General features: G+C 37.3%; 1 protein-coding gene across 1 annotated transcript; it reads right to left on the bottom strand.

The window, feature by feature from the left end:
• Nucleotides 1–862: 862 nt before the first annotated feature.
• LOC134747624 (xanthine dehydrogenase/oxidase-like) lies at nt 863–16,167 on the bottom strand. Its single transcript, XM_063682223.1, has 17 exons — nt 16,125–16,167; nt 14,715–14,869; nt 14,195–14,355; nt 11,374–11,759; nt 10,876–11,099; nt 10,701–10,803; nt 10,487–10,614; nt 9,920–10,207; nt 9,434–9,595; nt 7,998–8,126; nt 6,982–7,478; nt 6,271–6,454; nt 5,307–5,502; nt 3,628–4,391; nt 2,439–2,631; nt 1,176–1,289; nt 863–975 (listed from the first exon to the last, which is right to left on the bottom strand). Exons 1-17 carry the CDS (start codon nt 16,165–16,167, stop codon nt 881–883), a joined length of 3,822 nt encoding a protein of 1,273 aa, XP_063538293.1. The 3' UTR covers nt 863–880.
• Nucleotides 16,168–27,411: the final 11,244 nt, after the last annotated feature.

The following is a 27,411-nucleotide window of genomic DNA, read 5'->3' as shown; positions in this document are numbered from 1 at the left end:
GCGAGAAAGTAGCACCATATGTACTGTAATAGTTATTTACGATACAAGTGCGGAAAAGAGGAAATTCGAAACGAGTGGCGATAAATTAAAACACGACCGCAGGGAGTGTTTTAAATCGACACGAGTTGCGAATTACCTATTCGCACGAGTATCGTACAACGTTTTACAGTACATAATGTGGCCCTTTAAACTTTCGACATATGCACGAAAAGTGCTCTTTTACGCACTAGTGCGAGAAAGTAGCACCATATGTACTGTAAAGTATATTTTAGTGGATTTTTATGAACTAAGTAAACTGTAACTATATGTATATAAATAGAATTTCTTATATCGGATAGTCTTTTTAAAGAAGCGCTGGTGGCCTAGCGGTAAGACCGTGGGACTTGCAATCCGAAGGTCGCAGGTTTAAACCCTGGCTCGTACCAATGAGTTTTTCGGAACTTATGTACGAAATATCATTTGATATTTACCAGTCGCTTTTCGGTGAAGGAAAACATCGTGAGGAAACCGGACTAATCCCAACAAGGCCTAGTTTCCCCTCTGGTTTGGAAGGTCAGATGGCAGTCGCTTTCGTAAAAACTAGTGCCTACGCCAATTCTCGGGATTAGTTGCCAAGCGGACCCCAGGTTCCCATGAGCCGTGGCAAAATGCCGGGACAACGCGAGGAAGATGATGATGGATAGTCTTTTTAAGTTGGATTGACGGTGCGCAGGTTTTTTAAACTAAATATATATTTATATAATTTTAAGTTTATTCTTCATTCGCTTTGTATAAAAATCTTAAAACACAAAAATAAAATATTACAAGCGAGCCCATCATATTCAGGTACTTATTTAAAACAACATACAAATCTTACGGTACATATCCTAAATTCATACAGTTAAAATGGGAAAGGGTTGACTTTCTTTTTAAACTTAAAATCGGAGTAGTCTGTTTCCGTGTGCATGTGTATAGCTTCTCTGGTGTACGGGCCATCTAGAAGAAAAAAAAGCAATGTGATGGCAAAAGCGTCAAGACACACGCAAGCTTTTATAAATGACACGGGAAGACAGAAAAAAAGTAAGGACGGACATCTCTTTAGCTTCTGTAGTAACAGCATCACTTGTTTATCGTTGGACCATATCTTAGCAATGGAACTAACTATTGTCAGATAAAACTATAGGTGATGGTATTACCTATCTGGAACCACTTGTTTAGCGCTTTCCCAGCATCACGTCGGGCAGAGGCGATAGCTTCGCGCAGAGCCAGCGGCACCACCACAGACATGCAGATTGGAGGTTCGCCGATCGCTGAAAGAATAATCCAGAAAAGGAGGGTACGGCCGTGCCTCTTTGTTTTGCTCGGCTTGGCTTTATTATACCTACACAGATGTCAACTCTCAATGTTGTTGTTGGACTTCCGGTTCGAACGCCATCTTGATAGTAGCCTCGTGATTAATTCCTTTGTTTTTTGCTCATTAATATTGTTTAAAGTGTAATATCGATAGCTTTATTATACAATAATCTAATGTGGTAGTGTGCAGTGAATGGAGAATTAATATCAAAGCGTGTTTAACCACCATTTTGGAGTCCACGTGCTTCTCGTAAAATCCAGCTATCGGTTTTACGAGAAAACTACAACAACCACCGAACAGCGTCGTGCTCTAAGAGCATTTATTTTGTTCCTACCCTTTGACGTGACATTGGCTACGGGCAACACCGCCCTCAAGTCCATCAAGAAAAGAAAAGAATGTTGTTGTTGTCGTTGTTCTAACTACCAATTAATCCTTTTTATGTCTACACCTTTAGCCTTACTTCGACTAAGTCCAACAGCTTAAAACTCACTTTTTTCGATTACTTTACAAGCGTCGGATTCCACATAGTTCCCTTCTGTGAATAGTACGGCCTAATATCTATCCTCAATGAGCGCATAAATATCTTGATTAACATTTTACTGAAACTGGTAGATACCTGCAGAAACCTCAAAACAACTACTAAAATTACAATCTCAGACGTTCCACAATACTGTAGAGGAAAATTTTACAAGTTCTGACGCGGAACTTCTTCATTGGAAATGCATGAAGGCACACAATAATACAAAATAACCTCGTGTTAAAGGTTTATATTATCTATCCCGTATGAAACTTCACCTTTAGTTTGTATCATCATCATCATTCGCTTGCCCTTATCCCATTCATATGGGGTCGGCGCAGCATGTCTTTTTCTTCCATACCTCTCTCTCGCCCGTCATCACATCATTCACTCGCATTCGTTTCATATCATCTCTCACACAGTCCATCCACCTTTTCCTCAGTTTTCCTCTCCCGATACATCCCTCTACATTCATTCGACCCTTTATTCGAACCTTTGAATAGTTTAGATTATATGTCGTGTCGTGTCGAGGTTAATTTTTCATTTCTATCTGCATTGCTACTCACGATTATTAAAAGTAAAACTTACACTTAGCGCCGAGCGTCCGAACTTCCGAATAAGACTTGTCTTTAAAATAAACCCGAAAGTCCTGCGGGATATCCCTGGCCTGCGGCACGTAGTAGTTCCAGGGGCGGTCCGTGAGCACCTCGCCCGTGTCCTCGTCATACACCATGTGCTCTGTCGTCCAGTACCCCAGACCCATGATGAAGGCTCCTTCAACCTGTCATAAATTAAGTCCAATCATTAAGGATTCCTCCAAGGCTCGCCACTCCGACCGATCCTGTGCCGCTCGCATCCACCGAATTCCCACGACCTTCACCAGGTCGTCGCTCCATCTCGTTGGAGGCCTACCGGCAGTTCGTCTTCCGGTACGCGGACGCTACTCCAGAACCTTCCGGCCCCACCGGCCATCAGTTCTGCGAGCAATGTGCCTCGCCCACTGCCACTTAAGGTTGCATTGGTGGCCTTTACCAAAATGGATACCTTTATTTCAACATTAAAAATGTTTATCGGATCATTTTCGTGGGGGAGTGTTATTCGGCTATTATTTCAGAAAGTTATAAAAATAGACGAAAGGCAGTAATATCAAAAGATGCAAGAGCTCGCGGATCATCGTATCATACCAAATTTTTAAAAATCGAAAATTGTGGATAAAAACGACAAAATTTGCTCAACAAATTTTCATTTGGTTAGCAGTTTATTTTTCTTTTCCCTGTATATACATTAGTTTTTTTTATATAAGGTAATAACTGTTTTTTAGCCTGTTTGTGCAATTCTTCCTGTGCTGAGCAAGATCCCGCCAATCCTGCTTTAGCTAAGGGTTGTAGGTACACGTGCGGTCACCATGTGCGCAATGCGTTACCAGATAAACATGTACACTAACATATTATCAATCACAGTTTACTGTAACTGCAACGATTTTAGGTCTAGTTGTGCGATCGTATCAATTTAAAAATAAAATTGAAAAAAATGGAACTCCGATTTCAATGGACGAGCAGAGGGCTGTGGGCTGACCTAAAACTATAAATATTCATTTTCAATGCCCTCCTATAGTTTCTAGAAGTGCGAAGTTTGTAATTTTTTTGTAAATACTTATTTATAAAAACTTTCTAGGATTTTCTAACTTTTTGGACACTCGTAAAATTTAACATTTGTAATTTTGACAGAGATATTGAGAAAAACATGTTTTATTCCTTAACCAAAAATGAATTCTTACTTGGCCAACGTCAATGCTTGGGCTAATGCTCATGCCCACATCTTCCAGAAGATCAACCCTCAGAAGCTCCCACTCTCCTGTCAGAATGTCCACTTCCACTTCAGCCAGCGTCACTCCATGAACTTCATACTTCTGCGTGTCCAAAAGCGACACAAAGGCGTGTGCTTGAAGGTCAATACTGACCTTGTACGCCAACTTAACCAACAAATCCCAAGCGGGGTTCAATAGACCAACTTTAAGTGGAGCCAACCGTGCTAATAATATCTCACAGCATCTTTGAACACCTATCCCAACATTAATCGAAGTCAAACTTGCACCAGATACAAGACTGTTTGGAGTCATATGGGTATGATTTGCCTTAATTTGAATTTTGTCCATCGGGATACCGAGGAAATGTGAAGCGATTTGAACAGCTTTAGTGTTAAGGCCTTGTCCCATCTCGATTCCGCCGTGGGTTATAGAGACAGAGCCATCGTCGTTATAAACTGACATGGTAACATCAAAATACTGGCCATAGAAGGGCTCCCACTTAAGTAGTGACCATCTTAAGCCCTTCTTCTTCCACCTGTTCTCTTTATTAAACTTGTCGACGGCGGCACGTCTGATGTCGTAGTCAGCGTCGTGTTTTAATTTTTGCGTCATCTCAACGAGCTCGATATCGGTAAGATTCAGGTTCACTAGCCTCACTGCTAGCGGATCGAGTGACATCTCATACGCTACGCGTTCCAAGATGAATTCGCACGCAGCAATAGCTTCCAAAGTCCCTGTAATGTAAAAAAAAGGAAGAGCGAATTCCGGATTAGCGGATAAGCTAATTGTTGTGAATTTTGCAGCTTTCTTTACAGATTCTGAACTGAACCTAAATAAGTATACGATCTCTTCATTTGTATGAATTATTCTTCTGTCATACCCTGGTCAATTTTTTCATAGTGTCGGTTTTAAATTTAGACTGCCGTATGTACAGATATGTATGTCAGTCAGTTATCCATTCAGTGAGTCGATATCCGGTCAGCACGGTGGTTTAATGCCCCAACAATTGGGTCGATCAATTATTTCTTGTTGTTATCCTATCTCATCAGCCAGGGAACAATATTAGTTAAAACTGGTTGTATCACGTTCTTCTAACCAAGGCTCGGAGCCGGTTTATAAAATACTGCTATTTACCGGTTTATTTCGGTTCTTCTCCGAACATTTATAAGAACGTGAACGTTTTAAGAACTTTACTGTAACCTAAATAAACCGGTTTATTCGACGAGCGATGAGACGCCCGGTCGGCCTGGTGGTGCTCCACGTAAATATAGACACCGACATAGGAAGAAACCGGTTTTTATTGTTCTAAGCCGGTTAATCTGACAAGAACTTTATGGGAATGTTCTTCTAAACACCGGTCTTAAAATGACGGTTTTTCGAGCGAAACCGAAATTAAAAAGTTTTGTGCCAAGTATAATAACGGGTTGGAAATTTAACCGGTTTCCGAACCTTGCTTCTAACATGCTAAGTAGATGGCCCATTTTGGAAAGGGTTTATAAGTAACTACAACATGTTTTGTTAATTTAAAAACCATACAACCCGAGTTTTAAAAGTGACTCCGGTGAACGTGACCATGGCAATGAGTGACAAGAAAAAGTTTATTCACCCAATTAGCATAGTGAAATGTCAGTTATGATGTTGTAACAGACCTGGTGACCGGCACCAAGTGTTGCAGGCCGTGTCGGTTGTGACGCTGAACACCAGGAAGGTCCAGCGCAGCTTATCGTAACAGTTGTTGTACACATCTAACACGGGTATGAAGAGTGGCTCATCGATGATATACCCATTGCCCATGTATAGGAATTCTTTGCATAGTTGGATCTTGCCGAAAAGATCGACGGCGATCTGAAAGCAGTAAAGTTAATGAAATTGTCATTTTAAATATAGTGCTATCTAATATTGTCTTCGGTTATAGTGCTATCTATTATGTTACAAACATTAGATATGCTAGAACACTTGTTACAACATTTTACAACACTGTTATTAGGATTACATTTGATAGAGAGGCAAATTATCATTACAAACACAAAATATTAGGTGAAGAAGAAGAAGAAACAGCCATACATGAGGATGCAGATTATTTTGTTTATTTATTTAATAAAATACACAGAGTATTCTGAATATGAAGGGTACACGGAAAGAACATGTCACTTTTTTTTGAAAATAAGATTTTAATCGCTCAATGAACTATTAGTTACAACTACTGCTGTTGCAACTATAATTTTTTTTCTTACTTTAAAAACAGCTATATACGAAAATAATATGGTTAATTACCTACATTGTTCCTTTCAAACCGCGATAACTCAAATTGTTGTCACAGTGACTAGACATGGTCTTTCCGTGTACCCTTCATATAGTCATAGCCCCGCAAAACTCAATACAGAGTTTGATGCCTATAAAGTTGTATTTATGAGAAATTACGTCATGTTCCAAGAATGAAGAAATGAAGTTTTGCATGATGTTTAAAATTGTCTAATTCTAATGTTACATTTGACCGAGCAACGAACATCATCGTCTTCCACGCGTTGTCCCAGCATTTTGCCACGGCTCATGGGAGCCTGAGGCCTATCGCGCAAAACAAAATTCGAAAACGTCTTATCTCAATGAGGTTACCTCATACTCAGAGTAGCAAGGCAGCCGCTTGCCCACGGCCTTGGCGAGGGTGGTGAACGGAAGTATGATGCGGCAGGGTCGGTTCAGCTTGTGCGCCACCAGCGCGCTCGCCACCGCCACCTGCGAGCTGCGGGAGATCTTCAGACCGTACGCTCCTCCCAGGCGGCGCACGATTACGTCTATCCTTGGAATTTACAATTAAAATAATTAAGCTTCTGTCGTAAAAATCATAATGGCAAGCCAACGGGGCGCTTTCCTGGGCTGATCACACCAACCCACTATGTGCATATATCTTTTTAATTTAAGATAGTAGTTAAGTTAAATATTACATGTGATTTTTTATAAAAATAAACAGTTTAATTTTTTTTTTTTTATGTCCATGTCGATGTACATATGTTTTATAGTGCATACATATTTTTTCATCAGATATTTTCGCTACGTTCGACCAGCCAGAGCGTGGTTTACAAATAATTTGGTTAAAAAAAAACATATCAGTGGGCCTATAGCCAATAGAATAAATTGTTCGCAGAAAACTAAACGAAACGCTAAGTTAAACCTAAAAAATGCATGGAAATTGTAGCGTTTCGTTTCGTTTTCTGCAAACGATTGTCATCTTGGGCTAGGCCGTCAGGTTTCTTAACGAGTGTAAATATGACTTTGATGCTACTTTAAAAAACGTAAATCAATTTCGGTGTTTTGCTTAATCCTTACTTATTCTCCGGCATTTTAAGAGCTCGAGATATCATCATCTGCACAAGATCCATGTGCTGCGTAGTACAGTGCACCTCCAGACCTTCTTCCGTCGGTTTGGCTACGCTCACCAACGTCTCTATACAAAAGTGCTGCTGTGCAAAAATTGCTTGCTGTCCTTTAATAAGTTTAAAGAGATTCCCACCAGCACTCGTTCCGTCCTGCTCACCAGCTTTTTTCTTTCTGTCAGGGAACTTGATAGCTTCCCTTACATCCAGAACAGGTTTCGTCACATTTTTATATGTAACGTGCACTAATTTAGTAGCGTATTCTGCAATGGATCTAGTCTCAGCAACGACAACTCCTATGACATGGCCGTGGTACTTAACGGATCCGGAGCAGAAAAGCTCTTCTTTCGTTAGATACAGATATTCGATTTCTGGGAATAGGCCGGGTGTGAAACCGTTTACTCCAGGGATGTCATCAGCAGAGTAAAACGCGATAACGTCTGGGTGTTTCTGTAAGATAAATCAAATACAATCAATTATGTCAAATGTCAATCACGATCTTCCCAGTTTCAAGTGTAGTTATCCGGGTGCCCGTTACATGATGAAATTATATAATCGAAGCGTTTATCTGAGCTTTTATTCAAAAACTACATCATTTTTATCTAGAGACTTTTTTAATCAGAAAAATCAGTCTTGAATATGTAGTATTATATCTCATATTTCAATGGCATCTATGTAGTTTGGAAGATTAAAATACTTGTTAGACAACTGTATTTAAATATTATGTAATTATGTATTATACATATACTTAAATACATACATTTATAGTACCCATGACTCAAAAATAGCAAGCTGTTGCAAAGCAATAGGTGGGAAGGTACAGTCCATATAGTACATTGCCATCTGTATGCAAACGTACTAAGCTAATAGTTTTGCTACTGTACATAAAAGATCTGAATTGTCGAAGTGTATATCCCCTAGAAGATATATGTATTATGATCTGTGGGAAATGTTAAAAAATGTACTTACAAGTGCCTCACTAGGATCAATTTTGTCGATGTCTCCTTTCGGCACGGTAGCGAGGACGAAGGCGCCGAACACCTCGTGTGGACAGGTCGGCAGGTCCTCGGAGTATGGGGCCTCGCCTGCGCATTGGATCTACACACAATTCATGCACTTAATACTATATCTTCTTCTTCTTCCTCGCGTTATCCCGGCATTATGCCACGGCTCATGGGAGCCTGGGGTCCGCTTGACAACTAATCCTAAGAATTGACGTAGGCAGTTTTTACGAAAGCGACTGCCATCTGACCTTTCAGCCCAGGGGCGGAACTAGGCCTTGTTAGGATTAGTGCGGTTTCCTCACGATGTTTTACTTCACCGAAAAGCGACTGGTAAATATCAAATGATATTTCGTACATAAGTTCCGAAAAACTCATTGGTACGAGCCGGGGTTTGAACCCGCGACCTCCAGATTGAAAGTCGCATGCTCTTACCGCTAGGCCACCAGTGCTTCCACTTAATACTATATAATATACTATAATACGTTACACTACATCACGAGTTCACGACGATTTAAACAGTATTTTTTTACTAAATTACATTCATCTCCTGTCGATGGTTTCACAATATATGGGACTAGAAGGTACGAGTAGGCACGGTTTACTTATTTACATGGTTTACTTAAAGGTCCTGCCGTATAAGATTGTATATGCCTTAACACTTGGGAAGGTGGGGCCGCCCTAATTTAAACAGTATATCTAGACTACCTACAGCCAGAATACCTAATGGAAATATATGTTCATAAAAGAAACATTATGTCCAACTCTTTCGCCGTTGAGGCAATCCGTCTCTGGAATTCCCTCCCTCTCTCGATTCGACAAGCCCCAAGCAAACTTGTTTTTAAGCGTCTACTCCGCAAGCATCTTCTGTCAGAAGAATTTAAATAATGTTCTCCATCTTGTATGTACTAATATGTATTAGTTTATCTTTTGTATATCATATAAGTATTAGTATTTAATCATAATTTTGTTAGTTTGTTTATATATACATAATATTTGACTTTGTTTTGGTTCTATTTCTCGTTATAATTTATGAATCTATCCTGCACCAACATTTATGTCTCTGTTTAACCTTATGGTTAACTGGTAGAGAATGCCTTTTGACATTAAGTCCGCCATTTGTACATTTTTCTTTGCTTGTGCAATAAAATTTAAATAAATAAATAAAAATAAATTATGGCACAAATGGTCACAACAATTTTTTGCACAGAATATTATTTGTAAAGGGCAATTTATCTATAACTGTAACTGTAGGAGTACCATCATTGGAACAGTTAACTGACCATTCTCAAACCTTACTGGAAAGAGTCAAAGTCTACCGGTCCGTGAGGTAGCGCGGTCAGTGAGGAAGGAGAGTATTTGTTGGTATTAGTAATTACCATGTAATTACATTAATGGACTCACCAACGCTTCAACTTTTTCCACAGGCTTGTTAAGCGGGTAGATCAGAGGATTGGTGGTGTAATCCTGTTTTGCTTTCGAGACAGGACGCTTGCGGCTCAGGACGATTCCACCGGACGCAAATTGCGAATCTACATCGTCATCGGGACAAAGAGCAAGGAGACCCTGTAATAGAAATACATGAAGATAATATAAGAGACATGTGATTGAGTAATTTAGATATTTTGCTATTTCAATACTCCCCCTTCCTTTAATCCTCCTTCGTACTTGCTATAATCATAATCTAAGATCAAATCGTAGGGCACGAAATGTACAAATGCCACTTGGACCAATTTTAGCTCCATAGAATTACCCCAAGCAGTGTTTCGTAGTTCCGATTACCTCTTTCAATGGGATGAGATTTAAACTAATTCAGGAGCAATTTAACTTGAAATCCAAAAGTCACCTCAAAGTATTCATGATGATTAAAAACAGTAATGGAATACTTACTTTATAAAACAAATTGATGGCAAGTTTCTTTCTATACTTCGCCGACGGTTCTGGAGGATTTTCTTCCACCAATAACTCTTCCTTTAAAACCTCGATAGCGTCCTGCAATGTTTTGTTCGTAAACAGTTTCTTCCCTCTCAAAAAATTCTCTGTCTTGGAAGCGTGCACGAAGTTTGGGTTTAGGGCTCCAAACACTATTCTAGCTTCTTTTACTGTGCTGGAGGAATCTAGTCTGTATAGGAAGGCGGCGTTGACGATCGCGTGTGCAGATTGAGCACGTGGCATTACCTGAAAAGTTGTAAAAGTGTTATATGTATGTCGAATCTTTTTAAAATAAAATGTTTAAGAAACTGACTAACATTCATTCATTCATTGAATTAACACTCTTTATCTAAGCTGTGTAAGCTAACCATTAAAAAATCTGTAGCAATATTTATGGTCACACAATGACCAGTAACTTCGGTAACTTTTATACAACAAGTATCTTTTTCTCAAAAAGTCATAGTGCCTTTCTTAAAGAAGATAATCTAGTTCTTTACTCGATTCTAGTGTTACTTATATAGTTACCTTGAATGATTCAAATTGGTAGTCCTGACCCAAAGGAGGAAGTAAAATGTTTAAAATGACCTTACTCCGCATATCCACTTTAAGGAACTCTCTTATGGTTACTCTCTTTTCTTGTTTATTTGAATCCACTGAAATATAAATAGTGCATACTTACAATTTAAAGATATCAAAGATGACTAGGTGTTTTAGATTTAAAATTTCGTTAACAACTTACAAATAGTCATGTATGCACCAGCGGTCTCAAGTAGAAGAAATACATCTGACTGAAACTCATTGTGCTTGTGTTTAATCATCAAGTTTCCAGCTACTGATCCCAGCTAAAAACATATTTCAGATATTACTGATATTATTATAATCAGAATCTAAATGATTATAAATTGGACACTTACATTTCTGACAGGAATATGAGCTACCAACTGCAAATGTTCTTGTAACTTCTGAAGATACCAGAAATTATCTTCAGTGGCGGCGATTTTTTTGAATATTTCAATGGTGTCATTAAGTGTACAACCTGCACCGAGGACCAAGTTCTGGTCGAGATGGTATCCTTTTAGTTCATCGACGCAGCATATGTCGATGAGAACACGGGGACATTTCGGCATAGGGAAAGCTCCTAAAAACGTTTTTTATTAAAATATATGTACAAGTTTGGGATCAAATCAAATTATTCTATTAATTATTTTGATTTGTGTTTTTTTAAGTAGTCACACTACTACTATACATAAATTAAAAACTGTAATAGATGTCATATATTAAAGAAAAAGTGAAGAAGCCCTCCAGTGGTTTTTCTTTAATATATGACATCTATTACAGTTTTTAATTTGTATAAAATATATGTATTTAATTTTGCTATTTTTTACTAACATCCTAAACATCTAAAACGATACCTTTGGCTGTGTTTCCTGCTACTAGCATGTAATCATCATCTCCTTTCTGCTTCAATACTTCAAAAATATCATCAATACGATATACTTTAGAAAAAGACCTTCCATCTTTTAGATCTATCTCAATTTTTTGAGGTTCTTTAGCATGGTAGCCTTCCACTAAGCACCATTCGCTTTCACTGCAATTGCTTTTGCGGCAAGTCTTTCCACTTTTTTTGCAAATATTGAGGTCTTCTATGTCTAACATAGTATTATCTGGTTTTGGCGCGTCGCTAGCAAATTTTTTGAAGGCCTCCAGAATAGGTCGGTAACCAGTGCATCGGCAAATGTTGCTTCCGAATGACTTTTCTATCTCCAACATGGTAAGATCCTTATTACTTTGCAGGAGGCTGTTGATACAGACAAGATGATGAGCAAAATGTGTCCTGATAACAATATTTACAAGACTGCGGCTCCTTCTTTTACCTGACTTATCTTTCAATTATTAAACATAAGTATATTGAAATTTGAAATCACATTCATTTTATGTGAGCCGTGAGGGTCAAAATCGTTCGTGAAAACCGGCCTTTTCTGTAAATTTTACGAATGCTTACAATTTGGGTAAAATTTTCTAAGACTTTTATTATGAAAATTTTAAGAAGTATATGGATTAAATAATTGATGTAAGCACATGCTCAATTTGAATGATTGTCATTAACTACACGCATACTACACGTTATAGTTGTCTCTCAAATAAAGAAGTATGTATGGGAAATCAATAAAAAACAGGTTGGATAAAAAATATACTACTCAAATTACTAATTCCACGCAGACGAAGTCGCGGGCAAAAGCTATAAAATAAATAAATATTATAGGACATAGCACAAACTGACTGTCTTACGGTAAGCTCAATAAGATTTGTCATGTGGGTACTTAAATACATAGAAAACACCCATGACTCAGGAACAAAATAACCGTATTCATAACACGAGAAAAAAAAACTTTACAATGCATGTGCTCGAAAAGTGCGTTTCCTACGGAGCCATATCATGCGCTCTTGATACTAGTGCTTTTTGTTTTCAATTATTTTTTCAGTACATATGTACCATATGGTACTACTTTCTCGCACTAGTGCGGAAAAGAGCACTTTTCCGCACTAGTGCTTTTTGTTTTCAATTTTTTAATAATTAAACTTATTTGCCATGATATGTTTTTTTATTTACTCGCACAATGCATAGTAAAACATTGTATGATACACGTGCGTAAAGATGATTTCCGCACTTGTTGCATAAATAGCTGTTTTAGTGGCAATATAGTGATTGGAATGAATAATATTTTTTACAAAAATCTAAACAAAGGAAGAACAATATTATTTATCCAATTCCAAATTTCCAACTAAAAGCGTCAGAACCAGAACCTAGGTATTTCTAATGTTGATGATGATCAACATCTGACGATAACGATATGTGACGACATACAAGGTGTTCACGAGGGAACCGAAAGATTTTAACCACGCTTTTCTGAGGCCAAAAGAAGGAAAAAATTTAATAAGTTTAGGTGAAATTCGCAAAAAAATTTTTTTTTGTTTTTTTAAATGTATTTGTACATAAAAAGTAAATATTATTGGTAAACTTATCACTTAAAACGGACTTTTACTTTTTTTTCCGTTTTTTAGAAAGTGTTGCTTGTCACTTTTTGACATCTGTCAATAAGGATACTTAGACTACGCTAATAAAACTTGTTTTTTTTTATTGGTATTAATTCTAAAACTAGGCGAATTACAGAAAAGTTTATAGGACATTTTAGTATTTAAATATGATCAGGAATACGCCGTTAAAATTATTCAGTTTCCTCATGTTACACCGTGTATAATCAAATAGGGAATATTACGCGAAACTCTGCGAAGGGGGCGCCACTACCACAATTTGAGGGTCTATCGCGAAACAAGAAAATCTAAATTTCGTTATCTAACATCTGAGTAATATTCGAGCGATAAAAAGGCAGATAGCGAAAATTCGGATTCGCGTTTCCCGGTATGTCCTCTATAAACAAACCGCCTTGATGCATCAATGTCTATGAAAACTTGTCAAAAACCTGTTTAAGGTATGTACAGTATGTATAAGTATTACTCTATGGTTTACTAAAAAGGCTAGTGCTGCACTCTGGTGGCAGAACATTGCAGTAATATCCCCTATTAGACCATGAAGAAAGCTTAAATTAATTCATTAAATTATAAATTATTATTTTCATTCCAATGAATATGAATTTAAATATAATTCACTTGTGTCAATAATAACCTGCGTGTCTGTGTAAACTGTCTATGCAATTTCATTAGTCAATTGACTCAGCTGATAAACGAGACTATGAAATACAGGGAAACAGTCTTTATTGTATTGTATTGTATTCATTTAATTCAAGCAACATGGCTCATAAAAGCTTTGAAACATAAAGATCTATTAAAATTAAAATACAAACTTAAAAATTAAAATATGTATTACTAAAATATTAACTTTAGCCCTCCGATCACTGTTCACTCTGAAATCTCTGAATACTGATATACCTACGTTGGTCACAATCTACAAGAGACACATCATTATTCTTGATTATTCTAATAACACCATAACAGTTCCTTGAATAGATCCAAAAGCCAATATCACTCTCCCCATACATTTGTTCCCGCACAACCCCCTTTTCGGGCGTCTACTCTCTTGTCTTCAGCACAATAACCGAGAAGGGTTATTTAACTCAAACGTGACTACCAGCGCCATTATCTACCCCATGACGTTGGCAACTATTAGCTGGTTTGCGATATTCGACTTGGCGTAACAATATTGTTGGTGATTACCTGTACATAGCCATGACCCATCCAGGCGAGCAGTACCCGCACTGCGTGCCGTTAAGCTTGGCGAGGGTCTTCTGTATGGGATGGTAGCCCTTCAGACGGTTACCAACGCCCTCTATCGTCGTTATGTCCCAGTCTTGGCATGACGTCACTGATACTAGGCACTGCGGGTAAAATGAAAAACTATAGGCAAGTTTTATTTTTGATATAAAGTATGGACACGAAAAAACCTGGTCGTGCATGATATGGTAAATCTTATAAATGTCTGAGGATTTTTAGGCAGCACTTTTTTTTATTGGTTTGTGGATATCAAACTACACAATAAAAATAGAATCGTAATATAATAATATATAATAGTTTGTGAGTTTCAGCAATAATGGTACAGTCGCCATCAGATATATCGGAGCGGCCGAGGCGCTCACAAATATCTGAACACGCCTCTATTGTCAAGGCGTTAGAGTGCGTGTTCAGATATTGTGACCACCTTGGCCGCTCCGATATATCTGATGGCGACTGTACTTACAGAGTTGACAGCTCCTTGCTTCTCGCCAGGTCTGGTAGCAGCGACGACGCATGCGCCGCAGCCGCCCTCGCGGCACATGTACTTGGTGCCGCGCAGCTCGCAGCGCACGCGCAAGTACTCCAGCAGGGACAGGTCCGAACTTGTCTCGCGCCCCACTGGGAATGCAAGTGTTTTTAGGGTTCCAAAGGGTAAAAACGGGACCCTATTACTCAGACTCCGCTGTCCGTCTGTCTGTAAGCAGGCTGTATCTCATGAACCGTGATAGCTAGACAGTTGAAATTTTCACAGATATTTCTGTTGCCGTATAACAACAAATAATAAAAAGTACGGAACCCTCGGTGAGCGAGTCCGACTCGCACTTGGCCGGTTTTTTTATTTTATTAGGTAGTCTATAAGACCCACTGCTAGGCAAAGGCCAACCTCTTTCCCTCTATTTGGTCCTATGCAAAATAAGTTGTTTAGTCTGATATTTTTTTCGAAATTGACTGTTATGTAAAGCTCACGATAGTTGTCGGTGTCGATATATGTATAGACGGTAGGTGCCTAGATTACCTAGTGACGCCAACTGGTAAGCTGACTACATAATCAATTTCAAACGTTAGGATTGTCGTAGTAAGGTGATCGGCTTGTAATGATACAAAATACGGCAATAATGTAGGTAATAGATAAATTCTGCTTCGTTTCATAAATAGTTTCAGCCTTGTATTGACTTTGCACTCGTGTCTAAGAGTACCCATGATATAAACAATTTGTAAATCCTAGTCATGAATAGGTATCATATTTGTTGGTGTGTAATGTAGGCCTGTAGGTATGCAAAATGTATAATTTATGTAATTTTAGGGCAATTGCGTTGGTGTGGGAACATTGTACGTATGGTACCATCAAGATTGCTCAAATCAGTTTTTAGGGTTCCGTACCCAAAGGGTAAAAAATAATAAAAGATACTAACATTTTTGAATAAAAAACCTGACAAAAAAAGAAAAAAATTAAAAAACAAAACTAAAATAACTTAATTTCATTTCTTTAAAAAAAAAGGGAACCGCCTTCAAAAACTAACCCACTGAAAAGCCCAAAATATTTTTTATATAAGTACCCCACCCGTAGCCTTGTAACCCCTGTCCCTATCCCGTCGTAAAGCTAATTTCGGCCAAAAAGTAATTAATACCTAATAATAAGCAAATTAATAACCATCCGGGTAATTACTTAGTTTTTGAAGGCAGTGCCGAACCAGAATGATTGAGAACCAAAATTTTTGACAACGAGGAACGCAGAAAATAATTGTGTTCTTGAACAGAAAAGTGCCACGTTGATCCCTCCTAGCAGGGAAGAAAAGTGCCATTTTGATCCCTCCTAACGGGGAAGAGAAAGCCTTTTTTCGAATAGGGGGTGTGAAAAACAAATCAAACTCACCTGAGTGAGGTACCCCATTAACGGTAAAATTCACATGATCCATTGCTTAAACGTCCACGTAACTGTTTGTAGCAATATGCAATACAGACTATTGACTACGAGTATTAAAGGTGACCTTATAAGTACCCTATGAAAACATACGAATCGAAACCCGGAGCGGAAGCGCTTTGTATAATTTTACCATTTAAAGTTTATTATCGTTAATTGAAAATCCCAATCAAGACTTAAATAATGTACTTACTTATAGACCGCGAGCCAGGCGCAAATTATGTCAGTCATCGCCTCCCGGACGAAAACTCGTATAGCCGTTAACGGCTATGTATGATGAACCCTCGTGAACGTCAGCTGCCGCTCCGTTGGTGGGTTGAGGAATGGCAGCTATCGAAACGCATAAAACTGTCTTTCCACCGCGATACAACCGGCTGACGATTTGTTTTTTTAACAATAGCATCTAAACTATCATCTGACAAAGTATCAAACGGGAGGCGATGACGCCGATGACTGAAAAGAATTTTCTTTTTTACATGTTCATGTGACCAGCTGACGGTTTTTTCACAGCGATACAATCGGCTGACGATTTTGTTAAATTACAATAGCATCTAAACTATCATCTGACAAAGTATTAAGCGGGAGGCGTTGACTAAACTTTTTTTATAGACTTTATTTGCTGCCATTCCTCAACGGAGTCAACGTTAGTCAAAATATGTGGCTTGGCCGTTTCGCTACCGTCACATGGGCGAAAGGTGAAAAAAATATTCACTCTTTTTTTATACAATAGTTCTTGTAGTAACGAAACGGCCAAGCCTCATATTTTGACTAAGGTGTAGATTATATAGGTATATTTTGATATCAGTGACTCAGTGTACCTTTTAATTGGCCTAATATTTAGGGAAAATCAACATATCAGTCAAGTGCAGGCCAAGGCGCCCGCATGATCTGTCTATAAGCTATGACAACTGCACTGTCTCATGGTCATGCATATGTTTACATACATTTTTTTCACCTTCTAATAGATTCTTCACTTTCTTCAAATGTATTCGTAATTTGATATTGAGAGTACAAGAAACATAATTATGCCCATGACTTATTTACGGTAGTTTTAAGGATGACTCACGTTAGACCGGGCCGTGTCCGGGCCGGAGCTTCCGGCGCTTCGTTTTCTATGGAAAGCATCACGTGATCACCTGTCATGTCATAGAAAAGTAAGCGCCGGAAGCTCCGGCCCGGATACGGCCCGGTCTAACGTGAGTCATCCTTTATTCAGCTGCAGGTAAATTACGTCAGTACTTAATACTTCGATGAGTAACGTGGCTGTTGTAATATTGTCTTCGGTTACCGCGATAGTTACCCATGAAATAAAACTATGAAAACGGATTATATCGCGTATATTGAATTTATAATACATCCCGACGTTTCGAACTCTTTACAGCGTTCGTGGTCAACGGGTGGGGGTGGCTGTTGTAGTTGTGGCACTGATGCGGATCCAATGATTTTTACATAACAAAGTTATGTGAGAAAACATATTATATAAATTCTTTTAAAAGCTTCCAACCCTTATAATAAATAAAAAATCTAGAAACCAAACGGGCATAGCTGTGTTTAATATACCACAAATTGCAGAAAATATTTTCTATAATGTTACTTTCCAGAGAGGAAAATGGGACCCGTTGGTATGAAGAAGTGGGTCGTCCCCTTTCCTCTTAAATGTACCGACGATACCGACAATCCAACCTGAAGTGGATTATGTATATATATAAAAAAAATTTTTTTTTATTTAAACTTTATTTTTCATAACGAATAAAAATTACAATATTTTTAGCTCTAATCTTATATTTTTAAGATTATATGGGCTAAGGGAATTATATCGAAATCTATTGATTCAAACACATATTTACCACTGGTTCTTTATTAATAAAAAATAACGTGTTTAACCCTTAAATGCATAATGATGTATATATGCATCGTATATTTGATGGTCCGTGGCTCAATATGCAGCTATCCAAAATCACATTTATTACTTTTATACAGCATGACACATCTATTTCAATTTATTAAAAAGTTATACAAAAAATCATGCATTTAAGGGTTAAGTACAATATTGAATCGGAAAAGTGACACTATTTCTACATGTCATTGTTTTTAAGTCTAGAAAACGAATAACGTAAAGCGCGTGAAGGTTTTAATACCAAACACAACCTATAGTAAGCTAGCTCAATCAAATCGAAATCTATACAACCTGTTGATATTCCAAATCAGTCGCCACAAACCTACAGACTAATAGAAACATCTAAGCCAGCAAAAATACCTAAACTACCAAATCAATGTACAATCCACCTTTAACATTTACACAAACCATGTATACAACCCTTAGTTATGCCCATCCATTGCTGCTTTGCCTTGAAAGTATGTAAGGTTATTCGGAAGAGAACCAGTAATGGAGTGGCGTTTTAGGAAAGCCGTCGCGAAAATGGTTTCAGTAAAACGTTAGTTGGTAGATGTAGAACCGGATGCTGGTGCAAATTGGTATCGAAAACCGGAAATGGCTTATCGTAGGCTTTGTTCTGGGGCTGGCCCTATGAATTGTGTTTGTAGTGCGGTACTAGTGGCTTTAGAGTTTTTAATTTTATTTATAGAATAAACATTTTGATTTTGATGATGATAACCCTAAAGGACTAGTTTTTGATAGTACCTTCTCAGGACATTATTAAAGAAGACTAAATTTACTACAATACGAGACTAGAATTGTCTCTGTAGATCTCATAGTTTCCGAGATAAAGCCTTTTAAAATGTATAATTGTTTTGTAATTGAATTCGTAGGCTAAGTAAGTGCAGTGACTTTTTGTCTCAGGCGATGCTGCTTGGCACGATTGTTCCTAAAGTCAAACAAAGCTGATTTGGCCCCGTAGCCACGAGATCGTACCGTGCTCAGTTGCTTACCCCTCGATAAGGGGACGAAAGGGTCGGCACCCCAGGTCCAATCTATGCTATATTTCTTCCTGCTCTTAGCAACTAGGACAAGTTATATATCATTTTCATATAATTTAGGGACGAGAAATTAATTATTGCACAATAAATAAAAGTTATGTATATGTATTCATTTGTGACAATTTTGACCTTCAAAATCACAGTGTGGCGATTTGCACTAAATAAAAATTTAGTCAATTTAGCCCATTTATTCCTTATTATATAAAGTATCATTTCAATGCAGGCAGTCATAATTGGCACTGGCAGTGACGAATTCCATAGAAATTTAATTATGGCCAAAGTCAAAATTTAAAAATGTTAAAAAAGCACATACATTAACTTGGTGTTAAAAGTATGAATGTTTTAGTCCTATAAAATGCTATCGATATTACGTCTGAAATTGTTTCGAAAAAGCAATACTTTATTCTCACTTTTATCATCAACAGGAAATACAAAACTAACATAGAACTGATATCTCGAATCCTTTTTCGATTTGAGACCATGGTAACCCTTCAAGACTTGTGAAACTTATCGTCTATTAAGTCAACCTCTGTCAACCTACATCCCAACGATTCTCGACCTTAACTGTCTTCATTTTAAGGTCTAATTCCCCCAAAATTGTCAATGTATTTGCGTCCACGGTATTTGCGGCTTTCGATTCATTTGTGTAGCTAATACACTGCGAAAGGAAATTCGCCCAATATATTGCATTTAAGCTGAAACATCGTCCGTACATTACTGTTTTAGTAAAACGTACTGTTTTACTTATTTAACTTTACGAACGGGTCTACCGCGATTTAATTTCATTGTTTTTACCTCAAATCCCGACGTCTTTCCGTGACCACAGCTAGTGCAACTCAGCTGAAACGTGAGGCACGTCAACCGCAATTTAATTTCATTGTTTTTACCTCAAATCCCGACGTCTTTCCGTGACCACAGCTAGTGCAACTCAGCTGAAACGTTAGGCACGTCAACCGCGATTTAATTTCATTGTTTTTACCTCAAATCCCGACGTCTTTCCGTGACCACAGCTAGTGCAACTCAGCTGAAACGTGAGGCACGTCAACCGCGATTTAATTTCATTGTTTTTACCTCAAATCCCGACGTCTTTCCGTGACCACAGCTAGTGCAACTCAGCTGAAACGTGAGGCACGTCAACCGCGATTTAATTTCATTGTTTTTACCTCAAATCCCGACGTCTTTCCGTGACCACAGCTAGTGCAACTCAGCTGAAACGTGAGGCACGTCAACCGCGATTTAATTTCATTGTTTTTACCTCAAATCCCGACGTCTTTCCGTGACCACAGCTAGTGCAACTCAGCTGAAACGTGAGGCACGTCAACCGCGATTTAATTTCATTGTTTTTACCTCAAATCCCGACGTCTTTCCGTGACCACAGCTAGTGCAACTCAGCTGAAACGTGAGGCACGTCAACCGCGATTTAATTTCATTGTTTTTACCTCAAATCCCGACGTCTTTCCGTGACCACAGCTAGTGCAACTCAGCTGAAACGTGAGGCACTCATTTCTGCCGAGGTTGTTTTGCGCCCGAACGCAGTGAGAGCGTCAATAGTCCGAGACTGATGAGTGCCTTTCATCCCTAGGTTAACAATTTACTATTCATGTTCTAACAATAAACATTGATTCATGTTTACTTATCAAAACAATTTACAGGGATACCAAGCTGACACGACACAGACGTTGCAATGACAGAGTGTGAGGGTTCCACTATAACACGAGTACCCATTTAATTCATTAATTTAACATTCATTGTGGCAATCCCACAATTTGTTACTTCAAAGTCCATACAGAGTCAGCTTTATTTGTCACTTTTACTTTAGAATCGAAATAGAACAATTAGAGTATAAGTCTAGTGAAATAGAACTATTTTTTTACTGTTCGCACATCATCCCTATTTCTTTATTTTAGTGACATGCTTAAACTTACAGCTAAGATGCCAAAACGCTTATGCGGTAGAGATAATACATACAATCAGAATTAAACATATTATATATAAAAATAAAACATTAATACAAAAAAACGATCAAATAAGGTCAGTTCAAATCAACAGACATCACACATAAATTATCTATACATTTTTTTATTTGCATTTTAGGGGTTAGCCCTAAGAGTCAAAATTGTCTTTATATCCTACACCTCTCAGATTATATTTAGCTAGATAGATGTTCCTAACACAACCACGTTTTATTTATTTTCAATGAATATGAAAGTCACGGGTAAGTATAGAATCACTGAAATTATAAGTATATTATTTTTAGTCGCACATAGAGGTTCTCAACTCGAAATCCACCACAGTCTACAACCACAGTATATACGTGAGCGTATATTAAATGTATGTGTGTCACGTACCGTCTTGGCACTGTCTCTTTCAAGAGGAATACCGCAGTGCTGGCACCATCTATTGCCAACCTATTACCTATTATCAAAATTTGTTAAGGGGTATCTCCGTAGTAGTCGCTTTACCAACACGTTGCTTTTAATTTTAATCCATTTTTAATCATACGTATTGTACACATTTTTACATCACATTACATAGAAGTGTTTATATTATAAACAGTTGCGTTAATGCTATAATTATTCGATCTAACTAGGTCTTATCTCTGGGAAAACGCGCAGTTTTAGGCCTCCGTACCTAAAGAGTGAAAACGGGACCGGACCCTATTACTAAGACTTCACTGTCTGTCTGTCTGTATGTCTGTCTGTCTGGCACCAGGCTGTATCTCATGGACCGTGATAGCGTGATAGATATTCATTTTATTATGTTTTTAGTATTTGTTGTTATACCGGCAACAGAAATACATCATCTGTGAAAATTTCAACTGCCTAGCTATTACGGTTGATGAAATACAGCCTGGTGACAGACGGACAGACAGACAGACAGCGGAGTCTTTGTAATAGGGTCCCGTTTTTACCCTTTAGGTACGGAACCCTAAAAATCAATAGTCATTTCTATTCCACTGTATCATCTATCGCCGTGCGTAAAATGTTTGTAGGTTTTTAGAACCTAGTAAAATATTTTCACCTAAGGATTTTTCTTTCTCCGTGCCTCTTCCCATTTACTTGGAGTCGGCCCTCTGAATATGTTTTCGCCATTTGGCTCTGTCAAAGTAAGTTGCTGGAATTTTTCACCTAAGGATTTATTATCTTTTATTTATTTATTAAGAAATTATCACGGCAGCATTATCATTTCAAATATAAAACATTGGTTTTTACTCGTTTACAGTCTCAGTACAGGTAAACAATTCTCCTCTCACATATCTATTGGATTGACTGCGAAATCCGACCGCAACGCCAAATTGATAAAAACAATTTTATTAGAACGGGGGGAGGGGGTTAGCTTACGAAAACAATTCAATCAAACTTAGATCCCATGCTGGCACAGGCACAGCAGGCAATTTTGAAAAACAGTGAAAAGAAATTGCGATAGGCTCGCTAAACTACTTAACTACACTTACCCCCTTATTCATAAACGTTTACTAAAGTTGTCTGTCCTTTTCCGACGTATTGGTAATATTGGTATGATGGAATGGGACAAACGATTATTAGCGGCTTGTCAACAGGCGCGGCTTCCTCTAAGGAGCGCTTGTGCAGTGCACTCCCATAAAATTATAGTGCCTAATTAATATATTACTCTTTAAGATCTATCGTACAAAAGTCAATACCAATTAAATAATTACCTTTATTCATTATAAGTTTATAGACGGCCTATACTACTCGGCCTACTCCTATAATTTCATAGGAATCATAGGTAACGCGCGAAGCGGAGCGCTTTGGATTGCGCTCCTATGAAAAAGATTTAGTACATAAAATCAATAGGAAATTCAATGAGAGCGAAAGAGAAGTTTCGCTACAGTTCCGCACGTGAAACAGAAGATTTTCTATGAAGAAAGAGGTAAAATTGGAGCGGCGCTCCGTAGCCCGTTTGACCTTGCGCCCTCTCGTCGAATGCGCGCGCATTGTGTGCGCCATATTGTCACTTGTTTGTAAACAGACCTTAGTTAGTAGTCAATTTTAGGGTATGCGCGTGAATGGAATTTTGGCATTTTTTTTATTATAAATAATTAACCAAGAGTTTAAGCAGTAAGTGCACATAATTTGTTTGTTGTGAGGTGTTTAAAATGAATGAATTTAACGGGAGAATGTGAAAAAAGTTTACAAAATCGACTCGAGTTCAATATAAAAGGAAAACCTTGAACTTTCGTAACAATGTTCGTCAAAAACAAAAACTTATATGTCATTAAATAAGATCAATATGAAAAAACACCGTGGTTGTGTTATGTCGCTGTGATAAAAGTAACTAGGTGTTTTAGTTTATCGTGTTACCTACCTAAGTACATGTATGTACCTAAGTATATGTCTTGTTTGGAGCGGGCGCGGGCGGGCCGGGCGACGGCTGTGCGGTGAGTTTGCTTGGACCGAAACCGATGTGTTAACAATTTAGCACATATTTCCATAAAATTTGAAAACAACATTCACAACCTAGAATCCATTTGTAAAATGAACTGCAGTTAGCGTCTATCGGTCGTCAAGATATTCGTAATAGCGAAATTCTATAAGAGAGTTCAATGACCGTATTTTGTGTCGGTTAATTCAATGTGTAGTTTTTTACTGTGATAGTGAACACCCATAATATAGAATCACCAGCCGCCGCTGCTTGTCAACTAGTAGACAGTGCGCACTTCAACACTTTTGTGGTGCGCGTGCCGCGACAGCTGCAGGGGACCATCGAGTGCGCCGACTTCTGACCGAACGGTGGCGTGTTTCGGTGTGTCGGGTTCGGTAGACTGCCGAATCCGACACAAGACCAGACGATTCAACGGATACACGCCGTTTTGTCGCATAAATAGTGTTTAGTTTTTAAGTTTATAAAATGCAGACATATGTGTTAGATATTTTTCTAAGACTGTTCCTATTAGTAATATAGACTGGTTCAGTGGTAGGCTTGACAGCCTACACTGAGCCTAAAGTAGTAAAGTGAGATAGACATATATAGCTCTCTGACGTTGAGTGTATCTAAAGAGTTTATGGTATTATTGTAATTGAATCTTTTATAAAACATTATCAACATTGATATAAATATTGTTAATATTTAATAGTTGAATAATACCAGTAAATGTCTAGTATTGTATATTAGCATACCTAAAACTGTTGATTAAAACAAAACGCCATTTATATGAGGAAGAACGAAACGCAAGTGTCAAAAGAAGGGATATATAATATAAATGAGAACATTTAGAACGTTTTGTAAAAATAACATTAAACTACATATCATTCAGCAGATAAATGTAGTTTTAATTGGTGAATCCGCCAGTTGTTATTATCAGAAGCGGCATAAAAAATTTACGTCCACAAGATATTCTGATTCGCGAAAAAGCCGTAGTTTACCCGCTCATCCAAATGGACGCCAGCAGTAAGGAATCTATTCTTGGCACTCAACTTTTCGTCAAGAGAGAGAACCTAAGAACTGTTCCGCAGCGGGACAGTGGCAGACGAGCCGATATTCCTTCCTAGCAGCAGTCGGAGAATGGCATATGTCCAGATATGTGCAAAATGGAGTTTGGCACACGAAGGGTTATGAAGGTGTACATAACCTTGGTTAATGGCGTCACTCTTGCTAAATACGAAAAATTATTTGGTATACGACGTATGGTAAGCTAGGTATGATGAAATGATGTTCAAGCCATGTAAGTTATAATTTAATATTTTCTGTAAGCAGTTCTAGAACCAAGTGCCATAGTGTCAAATCTTGAATATTATTGCACAATCAAGGAAAACCTGTTAAGGTTGTGTTGTAGGTTAATATTTCACATATGCAAACACTTTACAGCCTAAAATCTTAGTTTTAATGGCATATACAAGAATATTCATGTCGATAACAATGGACATATATTAACCTTAAAACATGCAAAGAAAGGCAATTGCAAATAACTAATAAATAAATAAAAACATAATGATTATGACTGCCATCTAAACTAGATATAATATTTATCCTGGAATCTAATTTTATAAAAATCACACATCGGTGACAAGTATAGAAATACTGTGTCGAGATGTTATATGGTATATCTATATGTTAGATGTTATATGTTTATTATATGGTAGTTTGTCTTCTGATTTATTGTTGAGTTTATGTTAAACACTAAAGGCTATGGTTGTTATTGGTAAGTTCTAGTATTAACAATAAAAATAATTTGATTAAGTATTTTACATGTTATCAATATAAAAGTTTGGTTATTAATAACTTTTAAAAGTGAGAGAATTTTTCTTGTTAATAATATTTTAAGCATTCTAAGATGAAAAGTAATATAGTTTGAGAGTATGTGGTGTGTGATTATGATTACACTTTGAATATTATTGTCGTGAATGTGATAGAGCACCTGTGCTAATTATGTATGTTTATGCAATTGATATCATGGTAATAATTGTCATTTCAGATAAAGTTGTTGCTTCATTTATATTTTCACAGAATAAATGTGTTTTCTGCTGGAGGTACCATATTGTTTAACAGATCATGCTTTATGTCTGCATACCCACACAGGCCATGCATAATGATTATACACAAATGAGTAAGTAATACTGCCCTGTGTGAAAGGTTTTGATTGATTGACAAATACAATATTGAACAAGGTAAGACCAAATTACACAAGTTTTTACTGTTATGTGAGCGACGTTCACATAATTTGTAAGTAATAATATAGCATGGTAAAAATTGGACAATTGACAAGTGAGTATTAGGTATTGATCAGATAAAATTGAATTATACAAATGCTTAGCCATTTGTGACGTATGTTCCCGAGGGATTGAAATTGTACACATGATATGATTAAAATTTGTTATATTTGTTAACATGTTGCAAATAAATAGCCAGCATGGACACTAAAGGCATGTGATGGTTGAAGTGATATGTGCCATGAACAAGGACATACTCTTGACGTTAACCATATGATAACAGACAGTTTGTTCAGAAGTGAATTAATAAAATAAGGACAATAGATATGGTTTTAAATTATGGTACTTGTATATGTGCTAATTTTAATTATTTACTATTCATGATCATATTTTGTTGTCGAATGAAAATTGTGTCCATCTAAATAGGACTATCAATGAAGTCTTGGTTAGTCATGGACATGGAAAACTTAGTCAATATTACTTTTATAATACAAGAATGATTAGAATAATAACTGAATGCCTTGTTAAAGGATAATAATATTTCTGAATGAGTTTGTTCCTAAGTTAAGCTTCATATTACAAAAGTTAATTCTTACAGTGCAATAATTTTATGAGGCATATTGAAAAAAAAAAAAAAAAAAAAAAGTGAGAAGATCACATGTTGCTGTTTGTTAAATGTTGCATGTTGTGTGTTGTTAGAAATGCTCAAATGTCTTCACAAATGGCTACTGCAGCTGGGATGGGAGTCCTCACCGAGCTGGATGGTGCAGGAAGTTCCTTGCAGTGAAGGAAATCTGCGGTGAGAGATGACTGCAGGTAGTATGTCAAGTGTTACTGAGTTGAATGCTGTATGTACCACTAGGAGAGAAGTTAAGTATTCTCAACACAAGATCTTTGTTTTAACAAATTGAAGTATTTGGTTTTTTTTATGCAAGCAAATCTTATACTGTTACATTCCATTTTTGGCATATCATGGAATGATGGCGGTAATTTATAATGGCACTACATATGTGTTATGAAAGATAAAATATAATAGATTATTGATGTATTGACATGAAGGTAATAAACTTGTGCTTATGGGAAGAATTAACATAGAAAGGTGGCTTACTATAAATGGAACAGAATAGAATAAAAACACTGACAAACTGTGTACAGAAGATGACACAGGACAGCCGTAGAATTTCCCCAGTAGATAATTCCATAGGTAAGCAACCGATAGATGTTCCCATGCATTTCTAGTGATTTCTTCTGAGCATGATTCAGATAGTATAGATAAAGTGTAACATTGACTAGATATGCTTTTATTGGCAAACTGGTTACAGTTTGGCGATGCATAAATTTTGTTTGTAAGCATGTACCCTTTGTGTAAATTAAAATATATGGGATTTCCAGTTACATGTGGGATAAATTTTGCTCCCAAAAATTTAATGCTGTCTGTAGTTCAATAGCAACCCTTGCTTCACTAATATTTAATGTCATCGGGATTGAATTGAAACTTCTGAAATGTATAACATATGTGTTGGTTAAATTTAGGGTTAGTTTTCCTAGCCATTCGATTTATTTATTTTTATTAATGTACAATTTATGTTGTTCTCCAAATTGAGACATTTGAATTTGCATTGAAAAGAAAAATC

Source organism: Cydia strobilella, chromosome 15 (genome assembly GCF_947568885.1).
Source record: "Cydia strobilella chromosome 15, ilCydStro3.1, whole genome shotgun sequence".
In the NCBI taxonomy this organism is placed as follows: Eukaryota; Metazoa; Arthropoda; class Insecta; order Lepidoptera; family Tortricidae; genus Cydia; species Cydia strobilella.
This window is presented reverse-complemented; position numbering and strand designations above follow the sequence as displayed.